Source organism: Microplitis mediator, chromosome 10 (genome assembly GCF_029852145.1).
Source record: "Microplitis mediator isolate UGA2020A chromosome 10, iyMicMedi2.1, whole genome shotgun sequence".
NCBI classification, from domain to species: Eukaryota; Metazoa; Arthropoda; class Insecta; order Hymenoptera; family Braconidae; genus Microplitis; species Microplitis mediator.
This window is the reverse complement of record NC_079978.1, coordinates 19,820,803-19,837,033: the sequence shown is the minus strand read 5'-3', so window position 1 is coordinate 19,837,033 and position 16,231 is coordinate 19,820,803. Positions and strand designations below refer to the sequence as shown.

The following is a 16,231-nucleotide window of genomic DNA, read 5'->3' as shown; positions in this document are numbered from 1 at the left end:
TCAGGAAATTTTTTTCAAATTTTCGAGAAAAAAACCGACAGTTTATTGTTAAAAAAAAATCGAAATTTTGAAAAAAAAAAAAAATCCTTCGATCAGGCACGAGTTTTTAATGTATTTCAAAAGTACAATAAATTTTATTGAAATCTACCGAGCAGTTTTTAAGTTACAGTGATCACCAGTTCAGAAAACATAGTTTTGAGAAAAACGCATTTAAAGTTTTGCTATGGATTTATGTCGAATTATAAGAATTATTTAATAACTTACACTGAGTCATCTATTCCTGGACCATATAATAGCTCTTCAGCCGACATAGCAGCTTCCAAAATATCGATTTGCTGGTGCCTACGTTGCAATCGACCTTCTCGGGTGTTATCATTAGCGCGCTTATCTGCTACTTTGATACGTGCAGCATCCATTCTTTCTGCATACCGATGAGAATTAGGCCCACAATTAAGTCCTAGTGTATTCATCAAGACTAATAATGAATTTATACCCTCATTAAATATACACATAGCAACGTATGCAGCTATTTGTACGATAGTAAAACTAGTATTTACCGTTTTTGGGCATATTTTCCATACTAGTTGGTTAAAGCTTTCATTATTATTCTGATTGAATCCACCTACACATCTTGAAAGTAAATTTTCATTACTAAGATCTTCGTATATAGGCTTGATAGCTTTTAAAACATCAGAAGGTAAAGGAGAATAATCGTGAGAAAAGGTATCAAGCTCTCCTCTTGCTTCAGCGCGCTGGTAAGAGCACCAAGATTCTTCGCCTTTTGGACACATATCATGATTCGGTTTTTCATCACTCGAGCCGTAGTGATAAAAGGTTGCCATTATAGCAGATTTCATATTTTCAATAGAATCACAATGCCGGCGTATTGCTAAACCATAGTACACAGTTAGTTTGTCTATTAATTTTCCTGTGAGCTTACCTCGACCACCAAGACCTTTTTGTTTACTCTTCAGCGTACGTAATCGACTCCCCATCCGCTTTTGGACATGCCCTATACATTCCTTTTTATTTACAGTTGTATTTTCGTAAGGATCTGATTTTATAATTCCTGAATAGGTCTTGGAGTCACCATCACCAATATAGTTGGCATACTTAACTCCATATTTAGTTTCAGAATACGAAAACATTTCGACCATCGCATCCACCTCCATTTTCCCAGAAGACCCTTGATGATTAGCAGAACACACATCTTCATGCGATTGATACCATTCCTCGAACTCAACAGTATTTGTTTTTTTTTTCCAATACTCACATAGCTTACAATATGCACTTTTAATGTTTATGTCAAGAATCTTTCCAGTAAAATAGCCAATTATAGAAGAAACTCCAAATGACGATGTATATCCCCGTTTTTGCCAGGTTCCATCTCCCGATACAGTTAGATGATTTATATCTTCATTTTCAGTTGTTGGCATTGCTTGCTTTTCTTCATTCACAGCTTTCGTCATGAAGGTTTCTGCGACGGCTTTACTACAATTCAAAATCTGTTTCAGTAAAATTGTATGCGTAGATTTATCTAAAAAAGACGGCATGTCCATCAGGCCGCAAAACTTGCACAATCCTTCGTATCCTATTCCTAGTATTCTCATTACAAAAATGAAACGTCTGTTTATTTCATAAGAATGCCCAACGAAAGAACAGGAAGGAATATATTCATTTCCACAGTTATTACATGCAACTACAATTTTGAATCCCAGCCCACGTGTACTTGCTGTTTGAAACACTACATTTCCATCACATTTTTTACATTTTATAAGAGCAGAAATTGCAGTGAATACCTGAATAAAATTTATTATTCGAAATTCAGTACTGCTGTCTTCAGGTACATCATCTTCAGTGTTTTGTTTTAATTTTTTAGAAGATGTACTCTGAATACTTTCATCACGTTCGGCTGTTTTCGGATTAAAAACATTCTTTCTTTTGACTGAACGCGACTTATTAATTTTTTCAGAACTCCGAAGTTCTCTTGAAACCTTTCTAGAATCACGTCCCATGGTTAATAATTTAATTCACTTGAGAAATAATTTATCACAAAACTATCGACTGATCAGTGCAACGACTACAGGTATACTGGCAACCAAAAATTATTTTTCAGTTCTTGTACTACCTACAAATTGTGAATATATGTAGAAGGATATATATATATATATATATATATATATATATATATATATATATAATTATAAATACATTAAAATGGGGAGATATTCATGACAATGAAACCCGAAAAGTCGGTTGCTTGCAGCTGTTTCTAGCTACCTGCTCTCGAATGCCACGTAGCACCCGAGCGTCCTTTGGTCATTGTTAAATAACTCGAAAAGAATTTGTCGGATTCACTTCAAATTTTCACACAATATTTTTAAAATATTATACTTTAAGAAAATGCAAAAAAAAAAAAATCGATTTTTTGAAAATTCTGACTACCCCTAACCCCTTAAAACATTACACGTAGAGATTTTTGTGATAAATATTCTCATCAGAGATTTTTGATAGTTACGATTCGGGATAGTAATTTTAGAATTTTCTAATACAATGCTATTTAACCCTTTCCCGGTCGACCTTGAATCCCTACTCTTAATTTGAATCGTACGTCTTATTCTTAAAATGAGAGAGCTATAGTCTGTTTTCTAGAGTGGCGGGGCGGAAAAATGGTAGAAGGGGGTGCTTTTCTACATTAACATAACTAAAATTTCACTCATATAGCCTTACAACGGACTTTAATTGGCTCTATTCCCATATGACTCACACCTAGACTTCCCGATACTACGAGCCGGGGAAGGGTTAAAATAATCTTATTATGGTACTTGCACTGAAAAAAATAATCGGTAGCAGCTACCGATTATTTCGGTAACAGTTACCGAAATAATCAGTAGCCGCTACCGATTAATTTTCGGTGACAGCTACTGATAATCTCGGTAGCAGCTACCGATTTTTTTTCGGTAGCTGCCACCGATTTCAATCGGTAGCTGTTACCGATTATTTCGATAGCCGTTACCGATTACTTCAGTAGCTATTAATGATATTTTTGGTATCAGTTACGATTTCAATCGGTAACTGCTTTCGAAACAATCAGTAACAGCTACCGATTATTTTGGTAGCCGTTTCCGATTGAAATCGGTGGTAGCTACCGAAAAAAAACGGTAGCGGCTACCGAAAAATAATCGTTAGCGGCTACCAAAAAATGATTGGTAGCAGCTACCGATTATTTCTTTCAGTGTATTATCATCCCTAAATAAAAAACACTCTTACCACTGAAAGTGAATATTGACACAATAAATAGCAATATTTATAGTTTTGGATAACAATATTTATTATACCGCCGATGGCAATAGTTACTATCATGTATGGAAAAGTCACTCTTTAGTAGCATGATCTTAAGTAAGTTACTTGGCAAAGTCCTTCAGCAAGTTTCTTATGGAAGATTTTAACAAGACTTGAAGAAGATGGCCGTCATAAGTAAAATTGCCAAAGATTTCATCAAGTCTTGCTCAAGATTCTTCTTAAAGACTTACGAAAATCTGTAGAAATAGTCTGCAGTAAGTCTGAGCTAATAGATCTTCAGCAAGTATTTCGTCTTAAGCAAGTATTACTACAGATTTAAGAAGTATCTCGCCTCAGACTTGTCTAAGACTGATGACGTAGACTTACTGAAGACTGAAGATACAGATCTCTATACGTAAGATTTGCTTAATGGTGCTGCTAGGATTGTACACACAGTATCACGCAGTCGTACCACGCAAAGTCGGGATTGTAATATTCGTCATGTTATATAGTGATAGTTAGTATTTTTGTAGTAATAATTGATATACTGATTTAACATTCGGGTTTATTACTGTTACAATCGTGTCTATGCTGCATTTTTTTGCGCTAAGGAATCCTTTTTTTCTGTGTATTGCGCAGAATGAAATCATGATGTTGCAATAACATAAAAATCAGCTACATTTTTTTTTAATTTGTCAATCATTCAATAACCCGCATGGAAATATGTATGTGTCACAAATCTATACAACATAGGTATGACATTTGATTTTTTTTTTTTTTTTTACGCATAAATACATTTCACCTGTCATAAATGTCGCCATCAGACTGTCATTTTGCAGCAATATTTTTTTTCATGTTCGCTATTCAAAATTATTCAATATATGTCAGAAAATTTGTTATCGAAATTCGAATCGAATAGTTCGATGTAATTCGATACGAATAATTCGCACACCCGCTGTATTTACGTGAAAACTTTGACAGTGAATTTAAAAAAATTCTAGGCATTTCTGAAGTTTGAAATTTTTCATTTAATTATATACTGTAGGGTGAGTAACAACAATGTGATCTCAGGCGAACGGGAATTGCTTTTCACTGCGCCCGGAATCGCGTTTCATTCCGAGGCAAATTTATTATTATTTATAATATCCTCAATGAAGCATCGAGTTTCAATATCTGAAGCCACTCAAAACGAGTCAATCTAGATCGATAACGTGGACAAAAACACCGGTCAATTTCATTAGGTAGAATGATTTATGGTTATTCGGAACTTTGGAAAAAATAAATACTATCCCGGCAGGGTCGTATTGAAGGTCTAAAACTAATTAAGCGGGCTGTAATAAGATATTTTCGTTGTTGAAATAAGAAAATAATTTATTTCTACCCTCGAATTCTAATTGGTCTGAAATGGGTTTGTTTCAACTGACTAAACAGGCATTGAAAAATTGTTTCAATTACTGTCATATGAAATAGTAAATTGTGTGACAAGTTATGAAATACGACCATTTAAAGCTGAGAGGGAATCAGCTACTTCAGCTGTACACAGTAAAAAAGGATTCGTCAAAATTTAGACGTATAGTGAGTAAAACGAACGGTTCACATTTATTTATATGTTAGTTTAACGTACGTCGTGCGTAAAAAAAGTTACACATGTAGGGGAGAGTGGGGTCAGTTGAACCAAAAATTCTATAACATTTTTTGTTTAGATGAATAAAAGCAAAATGATAACTTTTGTTTTTACGAAATTATACTTTATTATATAGACTATCATTTCTCATACGCACATAACTTTACAAATGAAGAAAATTTTTAATAAATACGAAATTGTACAACTGCATCAAATGGTTCAATCGTCCCCTTTGCGGGGGCAATTGAACCACTAGTCGGGGACAATTGAACCAAGAGTATTAGAACCACAAACGAATGACTTTAATGAATAATTTACTATTCATTACTGCTTAAAACTGAAATTACAATACTTCTAATAATATTGATTACTTTATATAATATTATATTTTATAAAAATCACTTTTACAACTTCTGTCAATATAATTATTTTTTTTCTTGGTTAGTTTAGCTTATTTTCACATTCAGTCAAGATGCGCGCGCATGTCTGATGCTCACAGTGTGGGCCGTGTGGTTCAACCGTCCCCGAGAGTACTGGTTCAATTGACCCCATATGATTTTATTGAAATAATTAGTTTAAAAAAAATGTTCAAGAACTATTTTACTAGATGTAAAGTTAGAAATTTATGACTAATATGTGAAAGAAGGTATTACAAAAAAAATTTTAAGATTACATTTGAAAATTAAAAACTTATTAAACAATTTGTCAAGAGCTGAAAAAAAAGTTCAGATGCCTAAAAACACAAAAACTTGAATTTTTTAAAATTAAATTATGATATTGGTTCCAAATTTTGATCAGACTAAGGTTTAGTGTATTAAAATATAATTCCAAGAGGACGACTCATTTTTCTATTTTTTTCGATCTTTTAAGATTGCTGGTTCAATTGCCCCTTGGTTCAATTGACCCCACTCTCCCCTACACAGTAAAAAAGGTCTGGCGCACAGAAACCTCCGTTCGAGCCCGACGCGTGGCGAAGCGGTCACCCAGCCAAGTAGCATTCATGCTCAATGCTACCTAACTTTGGTGCCTCTTTCACTTCTTATTTTGATATATATTTTATGTAGTTTAATAGAAGTTCATAAACTTCACAAACGGAGATATTATTCTTGTTAGAAATGTTATGGTGCCACAGTAAATCCGGGCCATGTTGGTCACCTAGCGGAAATTGAAATAAACGCATACGAAAATTACTATGGCCATAGTAATTCTTGCATTTGTTTGTTACAATTCCCGTTAGGTGGACAACATGACCCGGATTTACTATGACACCATAACATTTCTAACGAGAATTTCTCCATGTCTTGGTGTTTTGTCATCATCAATTAATATTTTAAAAATTTTTCAATGCTAGTATTGCTGAGTAATAATTTTTATTTTAAAACTATTGACTAAATAAATCGGTTTAATTGAATTATTATTCATGACATTTACATCTAAATTAGATTTTACGTGCAGATTTCTTTATTTTTTTTATTCTTACATATTTGAATAAATATGCGAAAAACTATAAATCCATAGATTCATATTTTTTCATTTGATTAATAATTTAAATTACCCGGTATCTATATTTTAAAGTAATGAAAAGAATTAACTTACCCGATCGGACTGAGTATTTTTCTTGGAGTTCCAACAAAACTCGAGAATGGCGACGAGGATAGCGAGCGCAAGACCACAGAGAAGAACAACAAATACTCCGCCTGCAAAGAATAAAGTAAAAAAAACATTATAAAGTATAAGTTAAGTCAAGTTTTTCTAGGCGCGGCTCATTAGTTTTATGCATAGAGTGTCGACTTTTTAATTCTTTTCAGATATCGGAGACATCGTTCCTTAGTTAGTAAGTTAGAGCAGTCGACGGAATATTAAACATAGCTTTCAATGTTGAAAATTTTTGTAATTATCAGATGACTAACTAAATAACTTTTGTATCATAAATTATTTACGTCATCAATGAAATTAAATCATTAACTTTTTTTTTCCTTATAGAAAAAAATCATGTAGAATTATATGGGAGTACATAAAAATTTACAGTCCGCGTCACTTGGATAGCCTCACCTATTTTTTTTCAATAGCTGATTCTCTACTTGCTGATTTATAAAATTATCTGTATATTTTATATTACTTATTTAAGACAGAACAAGATGTGTTGTTAGTGTTCGAGAAACAAAGCGAGGATATCGTGAGGGGGACATGCCACTGGTCGGCAGTTCGTCACATGGATAGCCTCAGTCAAATTTATTGCGCAAAGGAACTAATACGTTTCATTTTCGTATTATTATGTTGTAATTTTATAGCGTGGTGAATAAATTAAAATCGATTTAAAACACCAAAATTGGTTACTATATAAAATGGGGCGCAATAAAATGTTAAGTATTGAAGAAATTAATAAAATTAATTTTTTACTTAATCAAAATTTTTTCTCATCATGAAATCGCTAGAAGAGTGAATAGAAGTGCTAAAGTTATTAATAATTTCGTGAAAAACAATGAAAACTACGGAAAAAATTATAAAGGTCGAACGAAATTCGCAATAACGCCAAGGGAACGTCGAATGATAATTCGCGCGGCTTCTAATTCCATTAAGACTGTGAGGCACCTAGCGGCAGAAGTTGGAACAGCAGCATCTATTTCAACTGTAACAAGAGTGATAGGACGGGCAAAGCATCTAAAGAGAATGAAATTGAAGAAAAAATCGGCTTTGAATCAAAAACACACATCAGCACGATTTTTATTTGTAAAAGAACATAGGAGTTGGATAGATTAGTGGCTACAAGTAATTTTTTCAGAAGAAATGAAATTTAATTTAGATGGGCCTGATGGATGTAACTATTACTTTTATGATTTGCGGAAGGAACAGAACATTTTGATTAAGAATCAGATATTGAAAAAAATAGGTGAGGCTATCCAACTGACGCGGACTGTATGTAGGAAAGTATGCCCGAGTCAAATTTAAAGAAGTAGTTTGAACCTCAAAAGCCTCAACTTTTTTGATGTTGGACTTGCCAGCATACTTTTAATTTGTAACTTCGGATCAGTTCAATTCTTTAGCATGATATTGTTACAATGATAGCTGCATTCTAAGTAGATAAAGATATTTCTAACTGAACGTATGCGTTCGAGTAGAAGAGCGGCAGCGGTCGTGCTTCATGTTCGTTAGGTCTTGGGTTCGAATCCCGGTGCCAGCGGAATATTTTTCAGAAGTATTTTTCAAATTATTCGGCAGTTTCGATTTCCCAGTCCATCATTCGTATTTATTGTTCACATAAAATAATTAACTATTAATAATATACTATTTAGTCAAAGATGATAATTATTCGATTTGAACACTATTCGCATATCCTCAATTATTATTATTAATTAATTAGATGTTATCTTTTTCCATCTTATAATAAAACATTTATTACTAAAAAATTATTTGCGTAATTTTCAAATATCAAATTTTTTTATCATGGCGGTCATTTATAATTAACGGCCCTAATTTTTTCCATTCACTTTGAATATCATCGAAAAAAATCTTTAACATATTTGAGTCCCCGAAAACAGTAGTTCCTTAAGTTACCGCCCCCTCCCCCAACCCTGTAAGATGATAACGTAACTAAAATCCATTAAAGTTATTAACTTTAATAAAATATAATAATATAATAAAAGTTATCTCCCTATTTTATTGACACTTATATTAATGAAATTAAGGAAATAGAAAAAATTAATATATTAATTCTACAAGGGTCTTTTAGTAAATATGTACTTAGATGACGAGGACAATTTAAATGTATTCAGTACAGTTTCCTCAACATAAAAATCAGTTTAACGGACAGAGTTTATGTGTAATAATTGTGTGTTAATTTTATTTAAATAATTAAACCAAATAATGAAATTAGTGAAAAAAATTTCAGACAATAAATTCTTATTATTTATTTTAGTCATGAATTTTTTCAAAGTATTAGGACTCGCGCCATATAAATTATCTATCTTACCAAATACGGAAAACAAAAAAAAAAAATTATTTGCGTGTATGTCGTATTCGATTGTCGGGTCAATTTATAATTTAACGCTACCATTTATATTTATCTCAGTACCATACTATTGGTTACCATGCGTTTTACCGAACACGAAATCAAAAGATACAGCGACACGAATAGAAGCATGGCGAGAGGCCATTTTTGGTCTTTCCGCTCATGTAACATTTGCAGTAATAGTTATTTTTTGTAGCATTAAACAACGGGTATTTGTGAAAGCTATTAATCGATTGTTGCAATTTGAGAGAGAATTAGCAGATGTACTGTACAATACTAAAACGCTTCCAAGTGGACAGTTTATACTCATAATCGTATTTATGACTCATATATTAATAACTATCATAAACATTATAACTGAATTTATTTCAGAGTCACAATCTACGACGACCATTGATATCATAGTTTTCATAATTCCCGAATTTATTATTGGAAATTTAGTAATACAATATGCTCTGGTACTCATATTTATTGAAAACAGATTTAAAGGGTTAAATACATTACTTTTGTCATTAGTAAACACTAATTGTGATAAATCGCAGTGCCGACGGTTTTTTAATGTTATGACTGATTCATGCAATGAAAGTGTTGTAAAATTGATCCGTTATCTTCGAGAATCTCAAAGAAATCTTTACGAAATTTCAAGCGAGTTTTCAAATTATTATTCTTGGTCTATGTTACTGTCAATAACTTACTTTGCAGCGGGTATAATTTATACGTCATATCAGTTTTTTCAAAGTGTTATGACATCGTCTATACCAGGTTCAACCAATGCAGCAATATGGGTCTTAAAATCTTTGATTCCAATAATAACATTAACTTGTTGTGTTACTAATATTATTAACGAGGTAATTAATATTTACTATGGCTATTATTCAAGATGCTGGCGGATCCATTTTACTATTCGTGGCTCAGATAAAATAGTATATTGTGTGACAAGGAATGAAACGAAACGATTTCGGACGGGGTGAAGTTGGCCTTCGAGCCGTAGGCGATTCCGCAAATACGACATTTTTCCATCATTTGGATCCGCCAAGAGGATTCAGTTTGATTTTAACTTATATTTGTTTGTTATAGATCCAAGAAACAAGTGATATTGTGTACAAAATATTGACCATACATTCCAGTCATAAGGGAATCAAATACGAAGTATTACGTCTATTTACTTTATTTATGAATTTTTGTGATTTCGTAATTCGCGCATTGTAAAAAATTTGCGAAGCAATTTTGATATAAATTTTTTGAAATTAAGTGCTAATTCATCCCAATATTAAAAGACCGCAACTCCGGATTAGAATAAATTCTACACTGAAAAAAATAATTGGTAGCAGCTACCGAAGAAAAATCGGTAACTGCTACCGAAATTATCGGTAGCTGTTACTGAAAATTAATTGGTAGCAGCTACCGAAATATTATCGGTAGAGGCTACCGATTATTTTGGTAACGGCTACCGATTATTCCGGTAACAGCTACCGATTATTTCGGTAGCCGCTACTGATTGAAATCTATAGCAGCTACCGAAGAAAAATCGGTAACTGCTAACGAAATTATCGGTAGCTGTTACGGAAAATTAATCGGTAGCAGCTACCGAAAAATAATCGGTAGAGGCTACCGATTGCCAATCGGTAGCTGCTATCGATCATTTATTTCAGTGTAAATTACTCCGAAATTATTGCTTTGATAATATTCTTTCGATTACTACGTGCGTATTTTTTGAGCCCCAAAATTCCGAAGAACGGAGTGAATGCAGATTAAAAATTTACTTCCGTTATGTTGCAGTTCATAATTTGTTATATTAACGAGTAACGTTTGCTATTTTACAGTTGGAACAATTTTCCATCGAATTGCTACATCGAGATGTATCTTTTAACGCCTGCGGTATGATATCATTGGACAACAGTTTGTTAACTTCGGTAAGAAAATCAAAATCAGTATTTATAGTAAATATAACAAAAATTATAAATTCTCAAAAGTTTTTTTTTATAGATTGTCCAAACTACCATAACTTACATGATAATTATTTTACAATACTATAATAAAATAGAAAGTTCAAGTATGGCTAATAATCGAACATCTATTAATAATGAAACACTGATAGCTATGAATAACTCACTAGTATAAAATAGTTGGTAGTTTTTTTGTTATAATATTTTTAGTTTAATTACAATAAGTTCTTCAGATAAGGCTAGTTCACTTCAATTAAGTTAAAAAACTTTTCATTACGATTTGTAGTTGTAAAAATAAAAATTTTGTACTTTTCGGTGAGTTTCCATTTATTGTACTCAGAACTGTGTAGATGTAATTTTTTAATTATTTTTTTGCACACCTCAATCACGAAGCGCTAAGTGTGCTTTACTGACTCTTGGCCCAAGTCTGGCTTGCCATTGAATGGCTAAGGCTAGGTTACTCAGTATTGGCCCAAGTCTGGCTTGCCATTGGATGGCCAAGGCTAAGTTACCCAGTCTTAGCCCAAGTCTGGCTTGCCATTGGATGGCCAAGGCTGTTACCCAGTCTTGGCCCAAGTCTGGCTTGCCATTGAATGGCCAAGGCTAAGTTACCCAGTCTTGGCCCAAGTCTGGCTTGCCATTGAATGGCCAAGGCTAGGTTACCCAGTCTTGGCCCAAGCCCGGGTAATCATTTTAACGGCCAGAACTGAGTACCCAATCTTGAGCCAAGTATCGGCCAATATAGGTGTGCCAAAGCTAGGTTCCCCAGTGCTGGGCCAAGTAGGGCCCTGTGGTTCAACTCTGGAAGCTCCTGCATGGGGTGACATCTAAGACGAAAAGGCGGGAAATTTGAAAAAAAAAAAATTTAGTAATGATTAAAAATGAAATGAGCGATTGAGGTGTGCACTTTTAGATTTTCCGACAGTATTTTTTCATTTATTTAAGTATCATCTAAAAAATTCATAGGATGTTGATTAATTTTATCGATACATTGAATATTCAATAAGAAGATAAGTATTTTTCATTCAATTTCTTAATTAAATTCTCTGTATAGAGCACGTGGGTCACCGATATCTTTTACTTCAATCAGTAAATAAATACTGTACTCCCATAATTATTTCTGATCGTTTTAGTGGAATAAGCGGGCATAGAAAACCACTCGTTTGTACAACGTAGTTTTCGTAACATAGAACAAAATGGTCGTCATAAATAATTTTCCAAAATCGAATATTTTACTACTTTATTTAGTTACAAAATTTTATAAGCTGTTAGGATTGGCTCCTTTTTCTTTGAAAACCTTGCCAGTGATCAAAAACAAGACGGACCAGATCAGTGTACAATTTTTGGGTTCCGTCAGGGCCAAGCTTTGCAACGTCATCGGATATTTTGTAGTGATGCCAATTGAACTATACTATTTTTGCACTACGATTAATTACAAAGTTACAGAAAAAACTTCTACCCAATATTACTTTGACATATGTTTGGGTTTTACTGTACAAATTTTACAAGTTAGCATAATTTTTCTGTTTAATATGAAGCAAAAAGTACTTGTCACTATTCTCAATAAATTACTATACTTCGAAAGTGAATTAGTTGAAAAATTGAATGATTTCAATCAGTTCTACAGTGGAAAATGTCTACAAATATCCGTATTCATCGGGTTTTTTTTTATTAACTTAGCACATGTATTAAGTGAATATATGGTTTGGAAAAGCGAATGCCTAATAAATATTATGGTATACATTTTTCCTGAATTTATCATCAGATATTTGACAATTCAATATGCTATCGTACTGATATTTATAAGAAAAAAATATCTTACTATGAACGAATCACTTCTATCACTTTCTAATCCAAGAATTGAATCGTATCGGCCATCGGTTAATGACTTAAATGATGTTGTACCGAGCAAAGAAAATATTATAGAGCGTCTCATTTTCATACGGAAAGCGTATCATAGTTTGGACGGTATTTCGGCAAAAATATCGGAATTTTATTCCATGCCGATCTGTATCGCCGTAGGATATTACTGTTTAGAAGTGATTTATTCAACGTATTCTTTAACTTTAGAGTTTAAAGAAAAAGAAACATTGAACGTACCAGAGTGTATTAATTGGAGTCTAATAGCCCTAGCATGCCTTTATCCAACTATTGTTTTAACTAATTGTGTGACATCAGTTCATGTAGAGGTAAGTTTTTTATCGGTTGAAATTTTTCTTGAATTATTTTTCACACCATGAACGCGAAGCCAAGAGGTTGTGCTTTATAACTGACTTGTCAAAATCACGTGATTTCCTCATATTAAACTGGATATAGGGGAAGGAGGGGCAAAACGGGATACTTAACGGAAAATTTAGTTTTTAGGGACATAAATATCGTAAATTGGTTTCATTTTGATTCTATTTGAAATAAATATAACGAATTTTAGACTGCCATTAGAAAAAAAATTTTTATTTTCTGCGGGCAAAATGGGATACCCCAAAAAAAAGTAAATTTTTTTTCTTTTTTTTCAAGTGAATAAAATTGATGTAATAATGTCTTTCTAAATTGATGTAAGTAATAAAATTTACGTGTTTCGGACGACGATACTCAATTTATCTGTGATTATTGTGAATAATTTTAGAGATTTATCTTTCATTAACGATGAATCAGTTATATATCGTTATCGTTATTTATTATAAATTTTAATACTTATGTTAAAAATAATGTTAGTTAGTTTTCATTCCAAAGAAATTATTTTTATAAGAGAAATAATTAAATATTGAATATTAGAAAATTAACATAACTGTTAATAATGTGATATTATAGCACTAAAGTTATAAAATATTACAAAATTATGAAAGTTACAATGTAACAGTTAAAATTATGATGATTACCAATGTTACAGTTTTAGAGTTTTTATTAGTATTATTGTTGTTATCGTTCTTGAGTTAATTAAAGAAATAAATTTCTTAATTTGTGATACTTCATGAAAATAAATTTGTAGCACGATAAAATTTGTACATTTTTTTCATTTATACTTTTCGCAAAAAATATAAAAATGTTTTTTTTAGCTTTCAATTGTGTAAAATGATACTAGATGTCATTTTTGACCATTTTCGAAAGTTTTTCGAGAAAAAAAAATTTTGACGAAATTTTGAGGGTATCCCATTTTGCCGGCCTATCCCGTTTTGCCCCCCCCCCCTTCCCCTATTATTCTTATATCACACTTACACATCATGAAAAGTACATCAATTTAAAGAGGGAACACTAATGAGTGAGCCTGATACTTTTTTTAAGTTGTCCGATACGTATTAATGCAAAAAAAAGTTCAATAAAAAAAATTTATCGTGGACGTGCGATGGTTCAAAAAGAAGTCGTGCTACGGGTATCTCGAGAACGAATTGTCGAAACGACTTAATTTTTTTTTCACAATCTTCAGAATTATGCAGAGAAGGTTCTTTTCGAAAATCACTTCTGTAGTCTCCCGAGTCAAAAAACCAATTTGGATTTAAGTCTCAAAGTTGTCAATGCGGTTTTTGAGGATAAATTTAGAATTTGAAAAATTGACAACAGTATAGAAAGTTATCTTAGTTTAGTCCTCAAAGCAGTAATGACCAATTTTACCACTTTGAGGACTAAACTGGAATAACATAATCTGGATTAGAGCCTCAAAATACTTAAAACATAAAGGAATAATTTTATCCGCATTTGAATCTGAGAAGTCTCATTCGGAGTATTCTCTCCTCTCTCTTTTTCTATCTAAAATTTTCAAAATTCGAAGTATAACTTTTCATCCGTTGAGGATTTTGAGGTCTTAATTATAATTTAAAATCGATAAATTATTCGCATTTAGACCTCATAGTTCTCATTGGGGATTTTGAGTACCAAAGTAGTGTTACTTTCTGGGCGACAAATAAAACATTACAGGAATTGAGGCTTTTGAAGACCAAAATAGAATTTGTTTTTTGACTCAGGCCTTCTCGTTTTTTTTATAATAAACCATTACTGTTAAATTCGACAGTTTTACATGTAAACAAACTCATACTGCAACCATTTTTATTAGGAATGGTCTCCTTATCTTACTTTTTTTATTGACCTTCATTACCGTATATTTACTATGGAAATTTTTATAAAAAAACGGCGGGAGATTCAAATGTTTTAAAAATATAACACTAGCGTTTGAGGCCTGCACTTTTGAATTTTCCAAATCTTTTTATTTCACACAGGATGTTTTGGATTCTTTTTTCATTGCAGATCAAAAGAACAAGTAATATAATATATGCGTTGGCAGCATCATATCCAGCTCAAATGGACATAAAATATGAAGTATTTTAAATATCTAGTACTGTACGATTCTCGTTTATTGATACGGTAATTACTGACAATTTTTTTTCAGATAGAACAATTTTCCATGGAATTGTTACATAAACACGTGTACTTTAGTGTATATAAAATAATTATACTTGACAATCGTCTTCTAGCATCGGTTCGAAAATTTCATTATTTTTCTACGTCATCATGGTTGAGATTAATAATAATTATGATTTTCATAGGTTTTTAGTGCTGCGTTAACTTACGTTATTATTCTTCTACAAACTGTCGATTATAAATCAAAAACTTAATCATCATAATTCTTACTTCGAATTCAATAAAAACACTTTGAAAAATGACTGATAATATAACGAACAACAAAGGCAAGTTTTATATGATGACTCAGAATTTAAGAGTTGAAAAGTTGAAGTATTTCAAAATTTATGAAGCACTATTTATAAAGGTACTAATTACATCAAACCAAGTATTGACACTAAGCGTACTAATGATACTCTAGTGTTAGTGCACGAAAATTAGTGTTGCAAAAAAACAATCGATTAATCGAATAATCGATTATGTATGTTTCGATTAATCGATAGGAAATCGATTAAAATTTGGAAATACGATTTTTAAAAATCTATTTTTTTCATAAAACAATAAAAAAAAGTTTTTTCTTTTAATTACGTAAATCAATTCCTACAATGATTTTCAATTAATTTAATAAGCGCGTTAAACACATATTTAGAGAAAATTTATTTTTAATAAAAAAAAAATTTTTTTCCACAATCGATTACAATAATCGATTATTAGCATTTCGATTGCACAACTTTAAAGTTGCCCGTATGAAAAAGCAATATATGAGCTTCAGTATAATTCAAAATATATGATAAATTATATGGAATTATAAGAAGTCATATATGGAGCCATATACAAAATTTTGCCGAAATATTATATGATTTTATAATTTGCAACATATATATCGGTAATATATTTTTTTTACATGCTAACTTATAAATATTACTTATAATATTTTATACTATACTTTAAGTTATATGATAAGATATATGATTTAATTAT

At 31.8% G+C, this 16,231-nt stretch overlaps 1 protein-coding gene across 11 annotated transcripts in view; it reads right to left on the bottom strand.

The window, feature by feature from the left end:
• Positions 1-16,231, bottom strand: part of LOC130676567 (glutamate receptor ionotropic, kainate 2-like) — a 297,696-nt gene that overhangs the window by 9,787 nt on the left and 271,678 nt on the right. For 8 of the 11 annotated variants that reach the window (XM_057482888.1, XM_057482893.1, XM_057482886.1 and 5 more), the window contains one exon: positions 6,503-6,603. In XM_057482888.1, coding sequence (XP_057338871.1) covers positions 6,503-6,603 — 101 coding nt within the window. Of the gene's footprint in view, positions 1-264; positions 476-557; positions 1,492-6,502; positions 6,604-16,231 lie in introns of all 11 variants that reach the window. The other 3 variants (XR_008991438.1, XR_008991439.1, XR_008991440.1) reach the window with 3 other exon arrangements.